At 38.7% G+C, this 25,270-nt stretch overlaps 1 protein-coding gene across 2 annotated transcripts in view; it reads right to left on the minus strand.

Moving 5' to 3' along the window:
• Positions 1-789: 789 nt before the first annotated feature.
• Positions 790-25,270, minus strand: part of FBXO9 (F-box protein 9) — a 33,938-nt gene continuing 9,457 nt past the window's right edge. For both annotated transcript variants that reach the window (XM_089679508.1, XM_089679507.1), the window contains 10 exons: positions 25,202-25,259; positions 23,927-24,020; positions 18,663-18,793; positions 16,797-16,911; positions 11,261-11,379; positions 11,087-11,177; positions 10,835-10,930; positions 7,479-7,572; positions 4,719-4,873; positions 790-2,088 (listed from right to left, as the gene is read on the minus strand). In XM_089679508.1, coding sequence (XP_089535634.1) covers positions 1,980-2,088; positions 4,719-4,873; positions 7,479-7,572; positions 10,835-10,930; positions 11,087-11,177; positions 11,261-11,379; positions 16,797-16,911; positions 18,663-18,793; positions 23,927-24,020; positions 25,202-25,259 — 1,062 coding nt within the window. In that variant the 3' untranslated portion in view covers positions 790-1,979. The remainder of the gene's footprint in view (positions 2,089-4,718; positions 4,874-7,478; positions 7,573-10,834; positions 10,931-11,086; positions 11,178-11,260; positions 11,380-16,796; positions 16,912-18,662; positions 18,794-23,926; positions 24,021-25,201; positions 25,260-25,270) is intronic.

Below are 25,270 nucleotides of genomic sequence, written 5' to 3' on the forward strand. Positions count from 1 at the left end.
CCCGGAGGAAGGGGCATTGCTTCTAATGCTTTCAGCCATGGCTGTTTATAGCTCAACCCACATGCAGGCTGGTCAGTAGCTCTGAGGAAAGAAATGTATCCCTGAAATGCGTCAGCAAGCCGACCATACTGACAGTCAGAACACCCTGCCCTTTGTTGCAGCCATCTCGATTATACAAAGGTTTACATACATGCATGCTATGTCTGTATGTTTTTGTCTTTTCTTATTGTCAATAAATCTTGGATAATGCACTAGGTGTTTGCGCCACCTGTTTGCCCTTTCTCCAGTTGTTGATTCCCCCATCCGAGGAGGGCTGCATCCCAGAGGCATTTTCCATAGGCCACTCTTGTCCCCGGTTCCCTTGGCCTCCCTTTTGACATTTGATTCCTGGAGCGCTGGAGAGTACACACTATATCCATTTAAGGAAGGCTCCACTGTAGAAATATAATAGCTGTGTATGAACCACCTTTATCAGTTAGTAATAGCCCTACTGATTCAATATTTCTGATTTTACAAAAGTCTTACTGTGGAAGCTAATTAGCTGAAAGCATTACATTTACAAAAAAAAAAAAAAAAACTTGAGTGAAAGTAGTTCAACTATATCGTAAAGAATCTCATCAATAATTTCACCTCCTTCCATCTTAATGTTCAGTTTCCTGTATAAAAAAAGAATAAAGAAAAAAAAAAAAGTGGTGCTCTAAAAATAAAAGGTTATTTAAATTAACTGATAACCATGATACTAAACAAAAATAACAAGACCCATGACGAGTTAACAAATCATTCAGTGTATTCTTTCCATAATTCAATTTTAATTGAAGGGAAAAAAGAGGTAACAAAGATACATAAAACACAAGGCTTTTTAGAACAGGTTCCATGGCAAAGTACATTCCTCATTCCTGTAAGATTATAACAATCCAGGATTGTTTTGCCAATGGTTCCCTTTATAAAACAGAGGAAATATTGCACACAACTCTCATTTATAATGAAATAATTTGCTAGCATGTTTTCAAGGGATCTGGGATCTACATCATTCCCAGGATTGTCATTTACAACCCAAGAACTCTGTGCAGTTAAAGCATTAAGTATAACTATCTCATTAACTGGGAAAGAAGATTGTATTGAGAACTCCACAAGAATGGTAACTTCAGTTTTAGGTGGAGGACAATTACAGCACTTGGCTCATGAAGCTATACTTCTATAAGGAATCTAACAAAAATCCACCAGTATGAAGTGTCTTTGTCAGTGTGCTGCTCTTTCAGTCTTCCTACTTTTTAATCATTCTGAACACCCAGATATCAAATGGCAATCTGCAAGACTGAATGCAAAGCAGTATGAGCAGTAAGGGAAGCAGATCCAACAAAGAACTGCAGTGATGCATCGCCATTGTAGAATTTGCTACTAGGAAATTCACATGACACTTTCAAGTGTCCTGACTGCCATGCAAACCAAATCAACGGTTTTAAGTGCTTTCGGCTAATGTAATATTGTTTTAGATGGGAAAACGAGAGGCAAATGTAAAAAAGAAATCATCCCTGTGTTTTCTCCAGTCTCTCTAGAAACACCAATGAATAGTGTATTTCAGAGTGTAAGGGACACAACCAAACTGATATCTTGCATATGTCATGTACCGCTTTCAGTAGGTGAATGTCTTGAAGAACACAACATTCAGTTAAACAGCCATGGGGCAATTTGTGTAACAACAGAAAACAGTAATAACATACTGGAAGAAAAAAAAAAAAAAAAAACAGCAGAGAACAACTTATGCTGATAGCATTATCAAAACATTTTTGCAAAATGCACAATGCCTGAAAATAAGAATTCAAGTTTAGAAAAACAAATTCTACCCCTACATGCCCCCAAAACAAAATCATCTTTTAAAGCACCCACTGTTTGCAGCAGAAGTCACAGATAAATGTATGCCAAAAGCATCATTGTTTTCTTATTATCCTTAAAAATCATGCAATAATGAAAGAGAAACTTTAGAGGGGTCTCTCTGATACAGCAGTGTAACTCTTCACACGGGCAAAGAAGAGTGGTGTGTACATTTTATCAATGTCAAATGATGTTACCGCTGTCTCTCCAGTGGATCTGTAAAAGAGAAATTTAAAAAGTGTCATTAAACCTAGACTATGCAAAAACGCTCATTGCATGCTATATAACAGAGTGTGCATACTCACAAAGCCACTAAAGTGTTCGTTTTGTGTAAACAAATATATCTGGTTGATCCTTTTTACAGTTGTCCCTCCCCTGCTTCTGTGTCCCCCATTGCAGCCGGAGATTGTGTAGACCAGCTGGTGTTCTCTACTGAGAATACTCCAGTTGCAATTTTCCTCTAAACTCTTCATTTCCTCTTTTCTTATTTGTGAAGCCCACATGACTATAGTCACACATGACTCAGGACTTTTCCCGATCATGTGACCGCGAATCACGGCAGTCACATGACCCTAAAACCACCTCCTAGCTTCTGAAACCCTTAAAGAGCCAAGAGGCATCGGCACCAAGGGGAGCTATATAAAACAGTTTTTCCATATTCATAATTGAATTTGAATTGTTCTTCTGAAAAGATTTTTTTTTCAGTCATGTGGCTAGAACAGCACTAATCAGGGCTATCCAGACACAGACTCACACTGCAGAGAGCATACATCAGCAGAGAAATAGAAGCCCCTCCCATAGATCTTTCCTTGCAGATGCCAAAGAACAAGGAAAGATCACATGACCACACAACAGAGCTGCAGCAATAAAGTACTTAATGAATTAAAAAAAAAAGCAAAAAAAAAAATTCTAATACAGCGGCATTATATATAAATTGATAATGTGAATGAATTATGGCAATCAACCCTTCTCTCTTTAGTATCACTTTAATGGAAACCAAAATGGACAAAAAAAACCCCCAAAACATAAAAAACACATTAACTCACTAAGGAAACAATATGCAATTCTGTAAATTTACAGTACAAATAACAATGATCAACAATAAGGCAAATTAGGATTATCAACATTTTTTTCCTCCTACATCAACATCTTTAATTTGTAGCTTGTTTCCCTAAATTTTCATACGATCCTTGTTATTTTAGAAATATAAAGCCATCATACATTCAATACTTACTGAACAAAGGTGGATGGATAGAGATCAAAAAAAAGATCTGAATCTATGTTAGGTAATTTCTCCATCTTCAGTATGCTATTTTTTTCCCCTCGTGCTTATATTATAAACTAAAATAAAGAAACTAAGGATTAAAAGGTATGTTTACACCTGATCTGTTGAACTGCTTTGATCTGTATAGATCAATGTAGGCACAACTTATGGGCACAAAGAAAACAGTTATTTTCTATGAGCCATGTTCACACCATGATGTTGAATTAAGATGAGGTGCGCTACATATAAATGCAGCTAGTCTTGAATTTTAAGCTGCACAGCAATGTACTCCCATGTACAGGCCTTAATGAAGTGTCATTTTGTGACACTTCAATAAAGATGACATAAAAAAAGTAAACTGGAACAAAGCACTGCACTCCCCAAACAACCCCCCCAATGCCAAGAAGCATAGTGAAGTCTATTAGGAAGTGGAAGGTATTTGGTACAATACAGACCCACCATGGATCAGGATGTCGCTCCAAACTGGATGAAAGAGCCAGGAGAAAACTGGTCAGAGAGGCTACCAAGAGGTTGCAGGAATTTAAAACAAACAGTGGTTATTGTGTGCATGTGACAACAATAACACAAAATTGTCCACAAATGTGCCTTGTATGGGAGGTTGGCAAGAAAAAAGCCAATCCTCAAAAAAGGCCACATGCCACCACGACAAAGCTTTGCCAAAACACACCTTGAAGATTCTAAGGCTGCATGGAGAAAGGTGTTCTGGTCAGATGAGACTAAAATTGAATTTGGCCTCAACACTAAACGATATGTCTGGTGGAAATCAAATACAGCTCAACATCCAAATAACACCATTCCTACTGTACAACATGGGAGGTGGTAATGTCCTGTTGTGGGGGCATTTCTCTGCGGCAGGGACTGGAACACTGGTCAGGATATAAGGAAAAAGGGCAAAATACCACCAAATTCTTGAGGGAAATCTGCTGCCCTCTGCCAGAAAGTGGTCAATGGGAAGAAGGTTTACCTTCCAACATGACTGAACCAAAGCACACAGCAAAAATGTCCACACAGTGGTTGAAGGAGAAAAAGGGGATTGTTCTTGCATGGCCTAGTGAGAGCCCAGACTTAAACCCCATTGAAAATCTGTGGAATGACTTGAAGACTGCAGTCCACAAACAATCAAAATCAAATTTAACTGAACTTGAGCAGTTCTGCAAAGAAGAGTGGGAAAATGTTGCAAAATTAGTAGACATATCCCAACAGACTAAAGGTTGTAATGAAAGCAAAAGGCGGTTCAACAAAATACTGACACAAGGGGATGATCCTTTTTCCAACTCAGTGATTCTTTTTGAAATATAAAAAAAATAAATTTCTGACATGTTGACGTTATATCTTTCACTTGAATGTTACAAGTTGCAATGAGTAAATACGGCTGGATAAAACAAAAACTGTGTTTGTTTTCATTTCCGGCTGCAAAGCAAAAACATTTGATTTTAAAAAGGGGAGTGACTCTTTTCTATACCCACTGTATATTTTCTCAAATATGACCTTTGGAACAGGCAATACATTTCCACTGAAGTTATGTGGAAAGTGTTCACAGTCATCACATTCTCAAACTTACTTGTAAGTAATATGACAAGAATGATGAATCCAAACCAACTTGTTGAATTTATATCGACCACTTGAGCACAACTGAAGCCCCACATGAAAGCTATGGTCAGTTTCCTGCACTGGGGCACGGCGGAAGTAACGATATTTTTGGTACTCTGTAGGTTTCTGCATAAAGGAGCAAGTATGAAAGGATGAAGCCAGCATGTAAATACTTGGAACCTTATATCAGCTCATAATTCTATTATCTCTTAAAGCCAAACTACAATGTAGTCAGGCTACATATACATTACTAAATGCATCTGTTCTTTTCAAGCAAGTGCGGCAGCAAGGCTTAAAAGCCTGTGCTGTCAAGCATATAGGAGTGTTGGACCGTGACACACACACACACACACACACACACACACACACACGCCTCACTGAATACTGGACTAATCCACACCACTCTCGCTCCCAAAGAGCTGGGTTGATTCTTAAATGTGAGACTCTCCTATGGACTGCCAGCACACAACAGATAATAAAAAGTAGAAAGCCATATTTATTAAATGCATATGCAGCATGTATGCATTACAGTAATAAATTAATAGGGCTCAATTTGTTTGTTTTACAAATGAGACCCACAAGTATGATTTACAGAAAATGTGCAAACCATAGCAACTATCATTTTGAAAGTGAATATATAGTGTTTGGTTTATAGATTTACTTTTCTTTTCAAATCTTTTTTATTGAAATTTTAACAATTACAACAATATAAAAGGATTCAGAATAGAGAGCAAGTACAAACTTTTCTAAGCACCATGGTTCAAGCACGGTCTTAAAATTTGTGAAAGCAATCATATACTGGCCTATTGACCATTAAAGATATACATAAACAATGCAATAATTGCAATTTTGGTTTCCAACAAAGGTGGTTACAATTAAGGCGTAGAGTATTTGTATAGTGCACTAACTGCCATCACAGTTATCCCAGAAGAGTGGACCCACATATGGTCAGACCTCCAGGTATTATAAATTATAGGAAAAAAGAAAGAAAAAGAAGGGGAAAAAGAAAAAAAAAAAAAAAAAAGAAAAAAAAAAGAAGGAGAAAAGGAAAGGAGAAACATAATGGGTTAGAAAAGAACAGAGCTCATATTTAGCCACTGGAACCACATCACACTCAATTCTATATACTCATAATGTGTGACATAATTCTTTCCAACGAGACCATTTCAGATCAAATTTCTACATATGTTGATAGGAAATGGCCACAGCCCTCTCGCAAATATAATGTGAGTGTACGCTTTGAATTACTTCTGATATTGAGGGGGTTTTTCTTGATTTCCAGGCAGCAGCAATGGACAATCTGGCAGCAATAAGTATATGGCCAATTATTGTTCTAAATTGACCAGGGAATAGATTTAAGGTGATATTAAGTAATGCCAAATGCGGTGCCGGGCTAGTCAGCATTCCAGATACCCACGAAATAAGTGCAAAAAACTCTTGCAAAAATGTGTAGGCAGGGACACTCCCACATAATATGAAACAGGTTACCTTCCCTGCCACAGTTTATCCAGCACAATGGTGACACATTAGGATACATATTAGCTAGTTTGTATGGGGTAAGGTAGCTGCGGTACAGTATTTTTAGAGAGCAATCCCAATGATTGGTACATTTTGTAATACTCATATTATTGCTCAAGGCTGCATCCCACTCATCTCTGGTAAAAGATCTTTGTAGATCCCTCTCCCATCTACCCACGCAGTTTGGAACAGAGACATCATTGGCATAGTGCAAAAACTTGTAGAACCAAGAGATACCTTTTTTTTAATCTAATAAGGTTAAAACATGCCATATTTTAGAGTCTTTTTCAAGCCATTTCTTCAGATTAACACTGATAGCCTCTTATTTGCAAAAAGAGTATAGGCCTCTGCATGGGATAAAGTTTCCTATTTCAGCTAAAGTACTGCAACCTAGATCCTTTAAGGGATTGGTATTGAGATTCGGGATAAAGTATTCATATGCGGATAATGGAATATCAATTTGAAGCTTGGGAGAGGAGGTAGTCAATTTATTCAGGCATATTATCCATGCTTCCAGTGTTGCGTTGATGGATGGAAGAAATGTAGTTAAGAGTTTGGATGTGACAGACCTAGCCAACAATAATGCCCGAAGGTCTCTGTTGGGAACCAAACTCTACTCTGTTTGTACCCATAATTTATCGGACGGGACAAACCACGCTGGAAGTTGATCCAGCATCGTTGCATAATAGTAAGTGAAAAATACTGGAAGACCGATCCCTCCTTTGGATTTATGTTTAGTGAGGACAGGAATGGGATCCGCGATTTCTTCCCCTTTTTAAACATTTGCTTTTCATGTTCTGGCCTAACCTACCATATTAACAATTTTTTTCTGTAACCCCCATTGGGGAGATTTTTTTTTTTTTTTTTTTTACTTCCTGTCCCTCTGGTGCCAGTAAAAAAAATGAAGTAAGTTTTATCTGGAAGTAAATCTAATTGCTTTTCTGAAAAAGTCTGCTGTTGACAGCTCAATAGCTCAAATTTGAATTGCAAGCACACCCGAATAAGGCAGAAAAGAGACTCATTCCTTCCTTTCCTGCTTTTTATAGACTTAAAGTTAGCAAAAGTCAGCACATACCTTCTGCTGTGCTCTTTTTAGAAAACTCAATGCTCTGGAACGCTAGTGCTATAGATGTACTGTGTGCCAAATCTTTGAAATAAAGACACATTCTTTTAGATTATCTTTACATGGGACATTTTACCAGCAAACACATACCTCTTCCTTCCTGGTGGTTACAACTGCAAAAACTTTGGTTTGGTTATCTGTGTCTTGAGTCAGACGGTAATGGCCAAGCAGCACAGAATCAATTCTAAGGAACATCAAAACATTTTAAAATAAATAACCGCATGCATGACCAGTATTGTTTACTGAGTGTACATGTTTATAATGAAAAACAGTAGCATCATGCTAGTACTCCTGTGGGCAGGGCATACACATTACAATTACTAATGACTTGATTCCATAAACCTAAATAAACAAAAAAAACCCAACAACTTAGCACACTCTTTTTTTTTAGAAGCCAATCGAATGGGTAGTATCATCAATATTATTTAAAGGTGCTAGCAGCTTGAGTAATGTAGGGCAAACATATGAAGAAAATAACAAGAGATCTCGATAATATCCTTTTTGCCTTGAGTGCCATCAGTTAAAATATTCAGTTTTAATAAAAATGCTTGCCAGGGCTCTCATGAACATCAATTGCTAGCAGAATGTAAAAAACAGCCAGCGCTCAAGAGAAGTCCATACCAGAGCTACCTCGTGGAGAAATAAGGATGTTGCTTCTTCAAGTGTTCCAAGTCTTTGAACTACCTTCTTTGGAAAATTTGTGAACACCTGAACCAGGTTGAATATGAGAAATGCTTTTTATGTGTTTGCTGCCTTCGGTAAATAGGTGCACTTGGGGACTGGCAAATGGCAGGAACCACTCTAGCATTCCACTGTTTATTGCTTAGCATCCCAAGTCCTTCAGCATTGTTAGACTTTTTCATCCAAAACCTAGCAAGGTGCCTGTGGAAACCCATTGCTGGACACGGCTTAGTAAAATCAGAAAGTGCTGTACAGGTAAACCTTTGTTTAATGCAAAGAATTACCATGGTGATAGATACATACCAGGGATAAAGCCAGGCTACAAATCACATAATATCAGTATAGAAGTTTAAGTCCAACACAAAGGTCATGTAATGAGCCCAGCTCACTTTGATAATTAGAAAATTATAAACAATTTACATAGTTTAGTGGGCCTTTGGATTTTATCAGATGGATAATTTTTGTCTAGGTTGGATCAGCAGTTTCCTAAACAAATTAAACTTGTCTGCAAAAAATCACTTGTAAACAAAAAGTGTCAGAAAAGGCCTAGTCTTCATGTAAACATCAGTATTTTTTGCTAGAAAATATACATAGAACCCCAAACGTTATATATATATTTTTTAAAGCAGAGGCCCTCGAGAATAAAATGGTGGGTGTTGCAATTGTTTTATGTCAAACAGTATTTGCACAGCGGTTTTCCAAACACAAATGTTTTTGGAAAAAAACGCTTTTTAACTGTAATGCTTAAAAACACAATTTAATGCCCAATTGTTTGGTAACATATAAAAGATGGTGTTAAGCCAAGTAAATAAATACCAAACATGATGCTTTAAAAATTGCGTACGCCCCTTTTAGATTTACACAGAAGGCCTTGTGATAGAATTACAGTTGTCGATCTGACTTTTCGCAGTGACACCTCACATGTGTGGTGTGATCACTGGTTATGTATGCATGTGGGACTAATGCGTGCATTTCCCTTTGTATGCCAGCATATGGCAACGGGGTGCTTTTAATCAGTTTTGTTTTTCTTTTACACTGTCTCTTTAATTTTTTTTTAAATCACATTTATTGTTATCACAAGGAATATAAATATCCCTTATGATAGCAATAGGCAGTGACAGGTACTCTTTACTGAGAAATCTAGGATCTATTAGACTCCAGATCTCTTCTCTGCCCTTCACAGCATCTGATCACACTATGATCGATGTGACAAAATGCTGCACGGTTTACATCCGGCTGTGATTGGAGCAGTTTAGGTCTCTGATCAGCTCTTTGGTCAGCTGGCACAAGTGACAGCTGAACGCTTTGGGTCTCCTGGTTGCTGGTCTCCGTTGCTTGCAAAAGCAATCCAGGGGCTAATTAAAAATGATTCAGTGAAACTCACACCACAACATTAGAACTTAATAAGTACTTTGAATTGCTCTGAAATGTATTTTGAAGCATTTGGATATTAATTTTGTATGTGTTCATCTTTTTAATTATATATTGGATATATAAATAAAAGAAGTATCTTCTGTGTATTTAAAGGTTGCCCTTAAAATCCCATCAAATGTAAAAAAAAAAAAAAAAAAAAAAAAAAAAAATCTATAATTCAGTAGCTAATTAGCTGCTATGACAGCTTTTACAAGAAAGCTTACCACCGGCTCTTGAAAACAATACCAGGATGATGCCTGCACTTGTCAGGCATCTTCCTGGTATAAACACTCAAAGTTCAGCGACCTTGCTGTACACATGCATGGCCCCTTGTATACACTGGACGGAACAGTGCCAATTGCCAGACCACAGCACACCAAGCGATTTTGTTATTTTTTTTCCATATGAACTTGTGACATTCTTTTCCACAATTGCAGCACAATACTTTGCACTGCATCGAACCTCACTGTGCTGAAAAAGCAGTACAGCATTTCAGTGATTTTTTTTCAGCACACACCACAGCAATGTGATCTGGCATGATAGGGAACAAGGTCATTTGCTCTCTCTAGCACTGGAACTGCCCAGCATAGCCCAAGTGCACCTGCTGTGATTAGGGCCTTAAACTTTTTTTTTTCCTCCTTTTTGCAACCTTTCATGTATGTTTTCATGTATGTTCTCTATCACTGACAGACTAACTGGCAGCAAACTATACAAGTTCCAGTACCAATATAAATTATAGCTTTTTTTAACCAGATAATTTTTTATTGTATTTTTATAACACCTAAAACACCTAACACCTTAAAAAGAAGAAAAAATAGTTTTGTGCTTTGCCACACATCTTAAGACAGCAGTGGTTAACTGTAACATGGGTACCATATCACTCTATCATAACATTCCATTTGTCAAAACAGAGTATATGACAAGACAAATAATTCCGTATACCTACAATGTACATCAGAACCTGTGTACTCTGTAATCTGTGTAAGCCTTCTCAACGTTGTTCACAGTGACACACCGCTAACAATTATGCTGCTAGTTAGGTGGAAAATGTAAGTATCTCTGGCTTAAACCGTATAGCCTGTAAAGAGTCCTAATTCATTAACAAAAAAATTAGTTTACCTAGTATGGGGATAGGGGTGTGGGGGGAGATATGGCAGTGCTAGCCCTGGTGTTGCTTGTCACATGCTCCATGTTTGCCCAAATTTGGTGGGACAATTTCTATGCTTTTCTCTATTTAAAGTAGAATTAACCTGGTTTATCCACTCTACATTTGTTGGGTTAGTAGATATCCAAACTATAAAAACATTTTTTCATAAAAAGTAGTATAAAATGACCAGACAACAAAGTCATACCTTGCATTTTTTGTCCTTAAACGAGGTACAATTGTTTGCGGCTCTTCTGGGGTGGTCAGCATAATAATATGACCATCAGGAAAAAATCTCATATACCTGTGTTAAATGTGAAACAAAAGATTAAGTTGACTGAGTAGAGAACATAAAAAAAACAAAACAAAACAAAAAACATGCACACTACTTTCAGAGTACAGATTACTATTCTATTGTTCTTGTTTACAGTCATAAATACAGTAAAAAGTGTTCAAACACCTGTAATATTCCACTTGGTGCCAGGCTCTGTAAAATCCATCCAAAGACTGCTCTCCCTGGCGTATATATGTAGTCTTGCTAATATACACACCTATAGGACAAAAAATATAAAATACTTTACATTTTAATAAGCCGCAAACACAAAATTTAAGACAATGCAATAGTAATATGTACCATCAAAGCGGACACGGGGCCTCTCAAGAAACATCTGCCTCCAGGTGATGTAAGGTAGCAACTTCACACAGTTTCTGCCCCATACTTTCAGGCATGCTAGGCGCCAGATTTCAGGATCCCTGAAAGTTACATCAATATGCCATAGTTTAAGCTTTGAAGCATTTCAAACCCATTAAACAATACTTAATATAAGGGCAATATAGACATGCCCATACACGGGTGTGGAAATTAAAAAAAAAAAAAAAAAAAAAAAAAAAAAACCACAACACACACACTGCTTGTCCAGGGACTAAAAAAGGGGTCCCGATCTACTCGTTCCGATTTAACAAGACAAAGTAATAATTTTTTTTTTCCCAGGATGGAAACTATGCAGGGTTGGTTTTTATTAGGCAGAGGTGTTTTTAGGAATGTCTGGGGATTTTGAAAATGAAAAAAGGGGCTTTATGACTACTTTAAACTTTTATTATTTTTAATTTTTTTTTGCTAGAAAATTCCTTAGAACCCCTAAACATTTTTTTTTTACAGCAGAGGCCCTGCAGAATAAATGGGTGGGTGGGAAAAAAAATTACACTTTTTTTTAATTTTAATGCAAAAACACAATACATAACCCATTTTTTGGTAAAATAAAATGATGTCACACTGAGTAAATAGATACCAAACATGTTACGCTTTAAAATTGTGCATGCCCTGTGCAATGGCAACAATGTAAATTTAAATGCATTATCCATAGGCGACGCTTTAAAAACCTTTACAGGTTACCAATTCAGATTTACAGAGGAGGTCTGGTGCTAGAATTACTGCTCATGATCTGATGTTTGCGGTGATACCTCACATATGTGGAACAATCGCTGTTTGCATGTGTGCAGGACCAACGCGTGCTTTTGCCTTTGCACGCAAGCATGGGGGGGGGATGTCCATAAAGCATTTGATCACACCAAGATCGGTGTGATCAAATGCTTTTTTTTTTTTTTTAAAATGGCACTGTTTAAATCTGGGGCAATAGGACGTGATTTATTGCTTCCGGTTTCCTATATCATAGGAGGCAGACAGAGCAGTTCTGGTCTTTGTCTGCCTCCTATGATCAGCTGGCTGAAGCATTGGCTGGTCTACTGGGTGTCCCAGTGGGATGGAACAGCCTGCGGAAGGCAGCAGGACATCCTCTCCCGCTGCTTGTAAAAGCAATGCAGCGGCTAGTTAGTCACCCAGATTGCTTTTACAAGAGAGCCGGTCACACCCATGCCATATGATTCTGGCAATTGCACGGCATTTTGTAATCTGTTTTGAGGTGTCGTTAACATTGGCACCTGCAGCAAATGGCATGGATGCTGTGCAATTGCAATTCGGGAAATGCAGCAAATCCTGTGCTTTTCCCGCATCACATTAGTGTGAAATAGGGCTCCATTGTTTATATGAGGAACTCTGTTCCCTGTATGGTGGTCTCCCCCCTGACTACTGGGCATTCCCCTCCATAAATTTGAAAGGTTCACCAAGGGCCCCCCGAGTAACAAATCATCCAATCTTTTGATATGCTGTACATCTGGGTACATAACAGAGAAAGAAGTACAACTCCCAGCATCTGTGGGACGGCCAGGGCAGCCTGCACTCTTTTTCCATGGTGACCGGACTTCACCGTGCTGCAGGCTCGGTGAGGGGGGGGGGGCGCATGCCAGGAGGAGCTCTGGGACAGGCCCTCACCATACAACAGGCAGCAGACCTGGAGAAGGGGAAGAGCACTAGCCCGGTGGTGACGTTCCGGGAGGGGGAGCAGCTCCAGGGACAAGTATTCACCTTATAGCAGGCCCCGGACCTGGGGAAGGGGAGCTGCACTGCCAGGCGGTGACACGCTGGGAGGAGAAGGAGTTTCAGGGACATGCCACACACCAGAGTAGGATGGGACAGCCGGCGGAAATCGATCCAGTGGCTAGTTAGCTGCTCGGATTGCTTTTTACAATAGAGCTGATCGTCGGCTCTAAACCATGCTGCATACACTAAAGTATACTGCAGCAAGTGCAGAAAGCAACATTTCTATGGGCAAAGAAGTGGGTGTCAATTTACCCTTAAAGTGAACTTAAACTCAAAAATGATTTGCTATAGTATAGGGAACACAAGATATTTATTATGCCCAAGCAGTACCTAAGCTTTTTTTACTTTTTTCTTGAATTTCTCTTGAAAATCAGCAGTGCACCACCTGGTATGTATAGGTGCCTAGGCACTCCTGTGCCTACATAGCTAAATAAGGCACTTCTGCCTCTGCTAGTCTCAGATTTAGAGTGAGATTTGGTCATGTCACTATTGTGTTGCTTAATTTTTTTTTTTTCTTTCGAGGCTCTGACATAAGATAGCAACACTCTGCCCCTACCAAGATGGCCGCCTTCATACAGACACACAGTGTATAATAAGGCATACAGTGCTCAGCATAAAAGGATTACACCCCTTTAAAAAAGTAAGATTTTAATGAAGAAAAAGTTCCAACATTTTGACAAACCTGAGTTTTATAGAACATTTGTTTAGCTCATTACATAAAAGTAAGGTTAATAATATAAACTTAGGATTACAAAATCTTCCGTTTTACTCAAGTAAGTTGACGCAAAAATGAATACATCCCATAACAAAAACTACTACATCTAGTATTATGTAGGACCTCCATGATTTGTAAGGACAGCACCAAGTCTTCTAGGCATGGAATGAACATGTTTTCGACATATTGCAACATATTTTTCCATTTTTCAAGAATTACCTCTTTTAGAGCCTGGATGCTGGATGGAGAGTGATGCTCAACTAGTCTCTTCAGAATTCCGCATAGGTGTTCGATTGCATTCAGATCAGAAGACATACTTGGCCACTGAATCACTTCCACCCGGTTCTTCTTCAGAAATGCAACAGTGGCCTTAGATGTATGTTTTGGATCATTGTCATGTTGGAAAAGTGCATGACGACAGAGCACGGAGTGATAGTAGCATCTTCTCTTTCAATGTAGAGCAGTACATCTGTGAATTCATGATACCATCAATGATATGAAACTCCCCAACTGCAGCAGCACTCATGCAGCCACCCAAAAGGACACTGCCACCACGTTTCCCTCTAGGCACCATGCATTTTTCTTTGTACTCCTCACCTTTGTGATGCCATAAAAAGTTTTTGGAACTGATTACTTCAAAATTGCATCTTGGTCTCATCACTCCAGAGTGCAGAGTCCCAGTAGTCTTTTTCTTTTTCAGCATGGGCCCTGGCAAATTCTAGGCAGGCTTTATTTGTGCATGGGCTTTAGGAGAGGCTTCCTTCGTGGACAACACCCATGCATGCCATTCTTCTGCAGTGTAAGCCGTATTGTGTCACGGGAAATAATCACCCCAGTTTGGCTTTCTACTTCTTTAGCTAAAACTAAAAAGCAGTGAACTTGCATGGCGATTTTCTCCAACCCTACTCATCAGACGATGCGCCTCTCGAGGTTTTAATGTCCATGGACGGCCTAGATGTCTCTGTGAGATGGTTGCAGTTCCATTTTTGTATCACTTGCTACAGTATTCAGACTTATACAGTGGGGAAATTATTTGATCCCCTTCAGATTTTGTAAGTTTGCCCACTTACAAAGAAATGAAGGGTCTCTCATTTGTATCATAGGTATATTTCAAATAAGAGAGAGACTGTCAACCAAAAATCCAGAAAACACACATGATACAAATAGTTGCAGTTCAATGAGTAAAATAAGTATTTGATCCCCAAGCAAAACATGACTTGGTGGAGAGAAACCCTTGTTGGCAAGCACAGAGGCAAGACGTTTCTTGCAGTTGGTTACCAGGTTTGCACACATCTCAGGATGGATTTTGGTACACTCTTTACAGATCTTCTCTAAATCCTTAAGGTTTCTTAGCCGTCACTTGGCAACTTGAAGTTTCAGCTCCCTTCATAAATTTTCTATAGGATTAAGGTCTGGAGAGTGGCTAGGCCATTCCATGACCTTAATGTGCTTCTTCTTGAGCCACTCCTTTGTTGTCTTGGCGGTATGTTTTGGGTCATTGTCATGCTGCAAGACCCATACACAACCCATCTTCAGTGTTCTGAGGGCAGAAGGTTTTCATCCGTGATTTCACAATACATGGCCCTGTCCATTGGCCCCTCATTTTTCATTTTTGTCTCATCTGACCGCAGCACTTTCTCCCAGTCCTTTTCTGAATCACTTAGATCAGTGGTGGGCAACTGCATTATGGGACTTTTAGTTCCACAACAGCTGTAGGGCCACAGTTTGCCCACCCCTGACTTAGATGTTCACTGACAAACTTCCGACGGGCCTGTACATGTGCCTTCTCAAGGAGGGGGACCTTGTGGGCGCTGCAGTATTTCAATCCATGGCGACATGTGTTACCATTGGTTTGTTTGGTGATTGTGGTCCCAACTGCCTTGAGATCATTCACAAGCTTCTTCCGTGTAGTTCTGGGCTGACACCTCACTTTTCTCATGATCATCCTTACCCCATGAGGTCGAATCTTGCATGGAACACCAAACCGAGGGCGACTGACCGCTCTTTGCTCTTGCCCACGGTGGTTCCCAAGAAAGATTCTTTTATACACATAATGCGTTGTTGTTAGGAGCACATTTTTAAATTGACAGGTCTAATCTGTGTACCACATGAGCACACAGCCAGTCTGTGGGAGCCAGAATTATTGTTGTTTGGTAGGGGATTAAATACTTATTTTGCTCCCTGAATTGCTACAGAATTTATAATATTTGTATCATGTTTAGATTTTTGGTTTATATTCTGTCTCAATTGTTTAATATACACCTATGATAAAATTAATAGACTCATTTCTTTGTAAGTGGGCAAATTTACAAAATCTGCACGGGATTAAATATTTATTTTCCCCACTGTAAGTAAAAGATTTGCTGATCTTCTTGTAGCCTTCACCTTTTTTGTGTAAAGAAATTATTTTCTCAGGCCTTGAGACATTTCCACATGGTGCCATTGCTGACAGCATGAAATGGGAAGGTGTTTTCTTTGGAAAGTAACGCCCTTTTATAATCAACTACCTGCTGAACACCTGTTTAATGAATAAATAATGTAGTTAAATTCTTGTTAATTAGGATTTTGTGGTCTAAAATTTAACTTTGCTTCTAAGACTTTCATTGGGGTGTATTCACTTTTGCAACATGGTCTTGAATGAATGTTAGGAAAAATAAATACTTTTTTGTGTGTGCAAATTAACAAATCTTGTTTGTAATCAATGGTCCAAATTTGTGGGAGTATTTTGTAGTATAGCGTCCCATAGAAAATGTTGATTCCGAAAGGAAAGTTAAAGGTTTTCTGACAAATCTGTTCGGGTGTACTCATTAATGCTGAGCACTCTAGTAAGCCAGTACTAGGGAAAGATCAGCCTCAGGAAGATCATAGGCAATACTGGTGACCTTTCCTTTGCCTTTGGCACAGCTTCCAGATTCCTCTTTACCACCACATACTTTATGTGCACAACACATCTTTATCATTCAGGTAGCTGTGTGTTAATCCATCTGAATATTTATTCAACGTAACAGACTGTAATACCTTGCACAAATATAAAAGCCCTTGCAGACCAAGGATAATTGCTCCAATGATCGTAGATCAAGCTCACTGGAAACCACCCAGCGGAAAACATACATCAGTACCTCCATAGGGAGCTCTGCAAAACAGAAAGTAAATATTTCATCTTGAAGCAACTGTTTCTAGCCATTTTGGGATGATCCAGGATTATACCACTGGTGCTTGGCTCTGGAATGCATACTTCCTGTATACAGGTAGAAGAATACAAACACCGTTTCCGTTGGGAATAATTTCAGTATCTTTCAGTAGATCGTAAATGGGAATTCTGGTCAGTGTAGTATTAACTAATTGTATGAATATCAGGTTATGACTGCTTGCAGTTTCTTTTTGGTTGACCGGAAGCTGCATCAATTCCTTTCAGGGTTAGTCATAGCTGTGTGTTCTTTTTTTAGAGCAGTTACTGAATGGGGCACTGGTTCACTAATGAATCTCTATGGTCTATAATGGCTACATTGGTAGTTCATGGCATTCAGACATTTATTCTTGCAATGAATTCAAATACAAACAAGCAGATACAGCAGAGGATGCCTAAACACATCAGACTTTTCATTCAGAATTTTTTATTTTGCCTGCGGTTCTCATTTTAAGAACAAATAACTTACAACAGTTTACCTCCATAAAGAGTGTATATTTACAGTTATGTACATAAATGTTTTTGGAACTGGGCAGAATTGAAAGGTGTTATAAAGAAAAGTTCTATTCTTACCCACTTGCCCTCCAGAGGTTTACCCCCCATCCTGATCAGGCCATTTTTTGCGATACGGCGCTGCGTTACCTTAACTGACAATAGCGCGGTCATGCAATGCTGCACTCAAATTAAATTTATGTCCTTTTTCCCCACAAATAAAGCTTTCCTTCAGTGGTATTTGATCACCTATGCATTTTTTCTTTTTTGTGCTATAAACAAAAAAAGACTGACAATTTTGAAAAAACAAAACAAAACAAAAAAATATATATAATTTTGACTTGTTGCTATAAAAAAAAACAAACATTCAGTAAAAAAAAAAAAAAAATCTAATTTCGTCATAAATTTAGGCCAAAATGTATTTTGCTACATGTCTTTGCTAAAAAAAAATTCCCAATAAAAGTAAATTAATTGGTTTACGTGAAAGTTATAGCGTCTACAAATGGATGTATGCTGGATTTTTTTTTTTAATTTCTTCTACTAGTAATGGCGGTGATCAGCGACCTACAAATAAAACTGCAGCAGGCATTCTGACACTGGGGGGGGTTGACTGACTGTCACTGACTTCCCCAGTGACACTAATACAGTGATCAGTGCTAATAAAAAGCACTGATACTGTACTAAAGACACTGGGCAGGAAAGGGTTAACATCTGGGGTGATCAAAGGGTTAACTCTGTGCTGTTTTACCAGGGAAATATACTGATGTGTATTTCTCTGCTGTGCAGTATGCTACTGCTGGCAGGAGAGAGACCTGTGTTGTTTACACATAGGTCTCTCCCCTATCAATGATGCTTGGCATACGCTGGGTGCCGGCGGGGAATCTCCGGCCGGGACCTGGTGATCGACATCTGTAGCCGGAAATGGCAGAGAGTGCCCCTCTACCCGGAAATGCAAAATCAAACACACACACACACACACGTGATTTTGTGCAGCCTTACCACGGTGAATACATACTGTAGGTTTGTGCAGACACATAGCCGTTTATATACACTTCAAATGTCTGTGTTTTACATACATATTGGCAAATGCTGCAGACAGCTCCTTTTACAAAAGGCACAAAAGCATCAGTAGTTGGTAGGTTCACTGGCTTAGTGTTGACAGATATTGAAAAATACATAAAAAAAACACAAATGTACAAGCATACCTGAGATATGAGTCTGAGTAACATCATACTCTGGCTGGCACAATTTAAGTGCAGGCTCTTGAAAGGTCAGCTGCTGCTGGAAGTAGGATAGTAAGTCAGCCATCTTGCTATCGTCGTTGGCATCTTCCATACTGAAAGTACAAGCAGTTGTTTGTAAATAAAAGCAGGAACTGGCAGTTTTCTGCCACATAACCACTCAGAACATAGAACACAGTTACTTTATAGGTAAAGGTTATTTTATGAATACATACAACTGAGCAATACCAACAGTAAAGAAAAGCCAAGCAAACAGACACAAGGTAAAGTCCATTATAAAACAACCTTTGCGCATGAGTAACGAACATCAAGGCAACAGTATTGCAAATTTACAGTATGGGTTGGAAACAGAGCTGTAACTACGAATTACAGGGCCCCACAACAAAATTCGTTCTATACAACAGTTTGCATTGTCAACTGTGACAATATGGGGTTTATTTTCTAAATCTGGAGAGTGCAAAATCAGGCTCACTTTTGCATAGATACTAATCAGCGTTTAACCTCAGCTTGTTCAATTAAGCTTTGGCAATAAAACCTGGAAGCAGACTGGTTTCTATGCAGTAGTGAGCCTGATTTTGCACTCTTCAGTTCTAGCAAATAAATCCCTAGGTGCCATTGATCTTAAACTATGCCTAAATCAAGGACAAGCTCCAGAGAGCTGTCTTCATAGTCAGCATACTACAAGATACCAGTGCTGTAGATAAAATGTATAGATGTACCTGTAAAAATAATAATATCCATGATGATGTCAGCTGTCCTATGAAGTTTTAGCTGAGAAAAATATTTTGACTGTAGGCATACAGGGTTCATTTTAGTCTATAGCCAGAGGGCAATAAATCCACACTGCTAATATAGCCAAGCTAATGCATTAGACTGTACAGAGGGATTTGTAACTAGTGACTGAACCCAAGGTCTGATTTCAGTTCTTCTACACTGCAAACTGTACAGCTTAATTTTTCTTAAAGTAGTGGTAAGTTTCAAATTATGACAGACTTACCTGTAAAGCGGATCCCTCTAGCAGCGTAGTCACTGTTCCATCTTCACCTGGTCTTCCTTCCAGGTTTGCACGCTGTGGCCAAACAGCTGGACTGCAATGACGTCACTCCTGCGCATGTGCATGGGAGTCGTGATCACGGCACAGTGCTCTGAATGACCAGCGCATTTGAATGATCCGTCCATGGAAAGCGCAGTGCACATGTGTCAGTGAAATCACCGGACGCAAGTTTAGGAGATATATACTGTACCTACAGGTAAGCCTAGAAGTAGCATGATTTCAAAGCCGCGGGTTAGTACAATTTCAGGTGCAACATGCCTGACATTTGTGCGACTTCATACACAGATGTCTATGCAAGTGACACCTGAAATTGCCGAGAATAGTGCAGGAACTGTTTTCATAAATTGGAGCAACTCATGAATAACTCAAGGAAGTTCTCCCCAACGGAACACAGATGGCAAAAACTAACAGGGGTTATTACCCTCCCTTACGCTATTCAAAAAAAAAAAAAAAATTGCCTATAGTTCTACTTTTATGGTTTCATCTTATTTTATAAGGACAGTACAAAACTGATGCACATAAAGAAGGTAGCTTCACAAGGTTGTAAGCTCGAAAGAACAGGGCCCTCGAACCCCTCGTGTATTGTATTGTTACTGTATTGTCTCATGTTCTGTCCCCCTCGCTATTGTACAGCGCTGAGCAAACCCTTTGACGCTATATAAATACTGTATAATAATAATAACTACAAAATTAGAGATCCAACCTTCCGACATCAAGAAGATCAGAAGGGGGAAAAAAAAAAAAGAAAAAAAGCCTTAAGGGTCCCTTCAGTGCATCAATGTGTGTTGCAGAGCAATGCCTTTTAATTTTCAGCTGACCCTTAACAAGTGTCCATGAGCAAAAATAAATATAAAAATACATTTTACTTGAAAATGGGTAATAACTGTACAGCAAAGGTTCAAAGTAAATTAAGATACATGCATCTAAAAACATTTTTTAAAGTTTGAAAATTTAGAGTGAACACAAAGATAATGGATCAAGAATATGCAACGCGTAATTAAAGTGTCACATAATTTGTACACTTCAGAAAACTCTGCATTTTGCAATTGTGGGATGACTGAAAGCTGAACTATAGAGTATCAAGAACTGTCCCTAGAGGCTATCGCCAGCCAGACATAAAAGAGGGTAACATATGCTTATTTAAGAGTGATGGACTCACTACGTACGTAACGTAATAGAAGGATTAAAACTACAATGGGAGTCTTGAACTTGTTTTAAAAGTGACTCCCCTGGGTTTTGTGCTTTCAGGGTGGCTATACAGCCAACCAGTTACTTTTACAAATTAAAACAAGGTCCTCCTCCCTTGGTGATAGTAAGAAAGTGAAATTATTACAAAGAAAAATGAAAGTTGCAAAATACACAAAACTATATTAAAAACCCACAACAAACACACTCATAATATACACATACAACACACATTATACAAAAACAAATATCCCTTTCACAAGTAAACCTGCACATACAGAAATGTTTTTGTTTTTAACTCTAAATATATAAAGTTGTAAAGGTTTTTGGTAGCCATTTATGAATATTAGTACTAAACAAACTGTGCCAAGAATATACTGAAAGAACCAATAAGAGGGGAAACAATGGACAACCTTTCTTCATGCACTGAGAGATGCTGAAGGGAGTAGGTTAAACTTGTAAGTATTTTATGTAGTCTCAAAGGTGCAAATATAGTGAAAAAACCCATATGGAGTCTGTCCTAAACCCCACATCTCCAAAATATAGAAGCAGTTCCTAATGTCTAAACAGAGCCTCATGGAAAGTATTCAACACTGATTTCCTAAAAGAGAGGTATGGTAATCTGTGTAATAAAGTGGTACTAAAGGCTAAAGGTTTTTTTTAACCTTCATGCTTGAAGGTAAAAAACCTTCACTGTGTTGCTCCCTCCTAATACTAACATGAGCCCAATCGCAATCAATGCTGTACATGAGAACCAAAAGATTCCCGGGTCTTTCTTTCCTCATTGGCTGAGACTCAGCAGAGGGAGCCACTGGCTACTGCTGCCAATCACAGCTAGTGAGGAGCTGAGCCACACTCTGTATGTCTTATGGACATACAGGTGCCATCTTGGGAGTGGTCACACACTAGTGCCCCCAGAGCAAGCAGCTTGCTTTGGGGACACTCAGCAGGGAGAAGGAGCCAGGATCATTGGCAAGGGGACCCAAGAAAAAGAGGATCAGGGCTGCTCTGTGTAAAACCATTACACAGAGCAGGTAAGTATGACATGTTTGTTATCTTAACAAAAAAAAAAAAAAAAAGAAAAAGAAAAGAAGAAGACGCATTGACACTGTACTAATGGCACCGGGCAGGAAGGGGTTAACATGAGGGCGATCAAAGCGTTAATTTTGTGTAGGGAGTGTTTTACTAGGGGTGGTGTATTGGTGCACAGCCATCCAGAGCAGTGTGCTTGAGCTGACAGGGAGAACAGTTTTTTTTTTTAAACAAGCAGTCCTCCTCCCCGTCGGAGATGCTCGGTAATCACCGGGCGCCAGCAGGTAATCACTTGTCGGGACCCGGTAACTGACAGCTGCGGCAGCAAATGGCGGCGTGGGTAGGCACGCGCCCCCTACCCGGAAATGCAAAATCACGTATATACACACACGTGATTTTGTGCACCCCTGCCGCCCTGTAGCAGTATATCTGTTATAGGGCGGTTGGGAAGCAGTTAATGCATGCCCTACAGGTTGGGATGAATCCAGTTTTGCAAACTCCATTTTCTGAGCCATGTATAATTGTATGACAATAACAACAGGCATTTAAAAAGACAAAATTCCATTTCATGGCAGGAGCTCTGCAATTGATACATGTCCAACAAACCTACTATAGAATATTGAAAAAAATATTCAGCTAAGCCTGCCTGCTAAGGGTATCATCCACTCCCTGCTTCAAGTCATGCTTTCAAAATACTCTTTTCTGCGCAGAATCATAAAGAAAAAGTCTAAGCAGTTGGAGGGTTAGAATTAAACTGCCTAACCCAATAAAAAGGCCATGGGAAGAACTACAGCATATTTCAAATCAAATCCTTTCAAAGAAAGAAAAAAAAAAAAACACAACTTAGCCAGGAGCCTCATTCACACTGGTACTCCTGTATTAAGTTTTTTAAATACATAAGCAGTTACTAGGAAGTATAACCAACTACTATGCCTCCCAGATAAATGTATCTCACATTTAGATATTCCTGCTTAGAAGCAGATTTAGCCGTGTTTGGGCATGTTTACATGTGTTTAGCCATCTCTACTCAGATACTGGAAGCAGAGGTTCTATTTTCTCTAAAGGCATGTAAACACATAGTATGAATGGCACCAATGAAAAATCATAACAGATTTATATGCATTTAGAAACGCCCTCTAAATGCATATAAATGCAATTTTGGCACTGCCTGTGTGAATGAGGCCTTAATCCTAATAAAGCTTTAATACAGTATGCCAAGAACAAAAAAACCAAACAAAAAAACAAAAAACCTAACACATAAACTACAGCCACAGGAGTGCAAAACACAATACACATTCACTACATAAAACGCTCACCACCATCATATGGTGACGTTAAGATATCACTCCCAAATGCCCCTAAAATCATGAACTTGTAAAAGGAAGCAAAGCCTCAACATGCATAAACATTCTTACTGCAAAGAATGTTTTGTGATAATCCCACTCATTTTTAATTCCTTAAAAAAGATGACTGCGACCTCTCACCCCCATCTATGACCTTTCCCCTCTCCTTCATTGTAATTTGTTATTCCCTAAACGTCCTTGATTGCTTTCTCTTTATTCACTTTTGAATTCCTAATTTTACCAACATTATATACTGACTGACGTTTTGTACTTCAATAAGACAATTTGAAGACTCATGCCACTACACCGTTTCTGATAGCACCAGTTTGTAACCCAAAAAAAGACTGAAGAAAAAAAAAAAAAAGATTAGCGTTGCTGTTATGTCTTTTCTCCCTTATAATATATAATTTGTGAGGCAGATTTCCTGAAGAAAAATCCAAGTTCATTAAAACCCATTTTGTAAGAGGTATAAATCACTTTGATAGTTAAGACAGAATTACATGAGTCACAAACCCAACTGTGTAGAACAGGTTCTATTTCACTGGGCATCAGAAATTATGCCATCATAAAGATTTCATGACTAAAACATGTACAGCTGTGTTTTTGATACATACAAGTTTTTCCCTTCGCCATCAGGGGACCAGTTGTAATTAATTTTAAACTCAATGTCAGGCACAAGCTGCATGGCTTGGCGGTAAAACTTGATAGCTATAAAGAAAAAAAAAAAAAAAAAAGTTGTGTTAACACATGCCTAGTTCTTACCTTTCAGTATAAAGACTACATTGGGTACAGCAAATACCTCCTGGGAGATGAAAAGGTGACAAGAGAACTTTGGTCTAGCTATAAAACTTAGAGCAGTACAAACACGCCCATAGTCACGTGGTTGCAAATCCTATGATTCGTGAACAATGAATGTTAAGCAATGCTGATTCCATGAGCTAAAACAATACAGTGGGAGACAGCATAAGAACTTGTGACATCATATAACATTCTCAAGTATCATAACTAGATTCTATAACACTTAGGAAATTATAAAAGTTTATTGAAGTGGGTGTAATATAATGAATACACACTTTTTTCCCTGAAATTTAGCAGTTTTAACATGCATGTTAACAGGACAATATTTTAAGATTGTTATGATTTACATAAAACTTTAGCCAAGACATTTTCACAGTGGATTTCTCAGCTCTAGCCATAAAAACATCCTTGGATTTTTTTTCTTCCTTTAATTGCCCCAGAAAGGGTAAGACAGTAATCATATCTCCATTAGCATCTCATTTTTACAGACAGGGATGCTGCACTACTATGTTTTCAAACAGCAATAAAAAATTGGTGTTTTCAGCAGCTCAGGTTCCACTTAAAACGAAGAAATCAGTTTTAAAAGGGTTAGCTCACCTTCACGTACTTTTCCCCACAACCTCCCATTGCATCAGACTGTCCTTAATACATTAAAATGTTGTGCACCATTTTGTAAAAAAAATGCTTATTTTTTAAGATTCCCATATAATTGTCCACCCTTCACCAGTCTGCAGATGGCAGGATGTACTCAGCATTGGATACGTGGCCCCAGCAACGCAGGAATGAGCACTACACTTCATTCCTTACCCACGCAGGTGCATTCCACTCTCTCTCTTGCAGCTTAGTGTTGAGAAAGTGAGTAGGGAATAAAGCCAAGTGCTAGTCTGTAAATTTCTGGGGCTTCACATTCAACTCTGACTACATCCTGCCGTCTGTGAAATGGAGAGGGAAGGACATTATAGGAATATATATAAATGAAGAAGGGATTATGGTTTCTAACCACTTTTTTTTGAATCAAAGCTCAGTCTACTTCGTAAAACCTTTGCAATAAACTGGTTTAATGCTAAAAGGCATATAACAAAACCCATTACCTTCATAGAGTGCTCCATTTTGCTCCTGCTCTGCAGCTTTAAGAAAAAGTTCTCTGGCCTGTTTTAAAA

Source organism: Staurois parvus, unplaced genomic scaffold, assembly GCF_062004578.1.
Source record: "Staurois parvus isolate SC_StPar_1 unplaced genomic scaffold, SC_StPar_1.0 ptg000226l, whole genome shotgun sequence".
Classification (NCBI taxonomy): Eukaryota; Metazoa; Chordata; class Amphibia; order Anura; family Ranidae; genus Staurois; species Staurois parvus.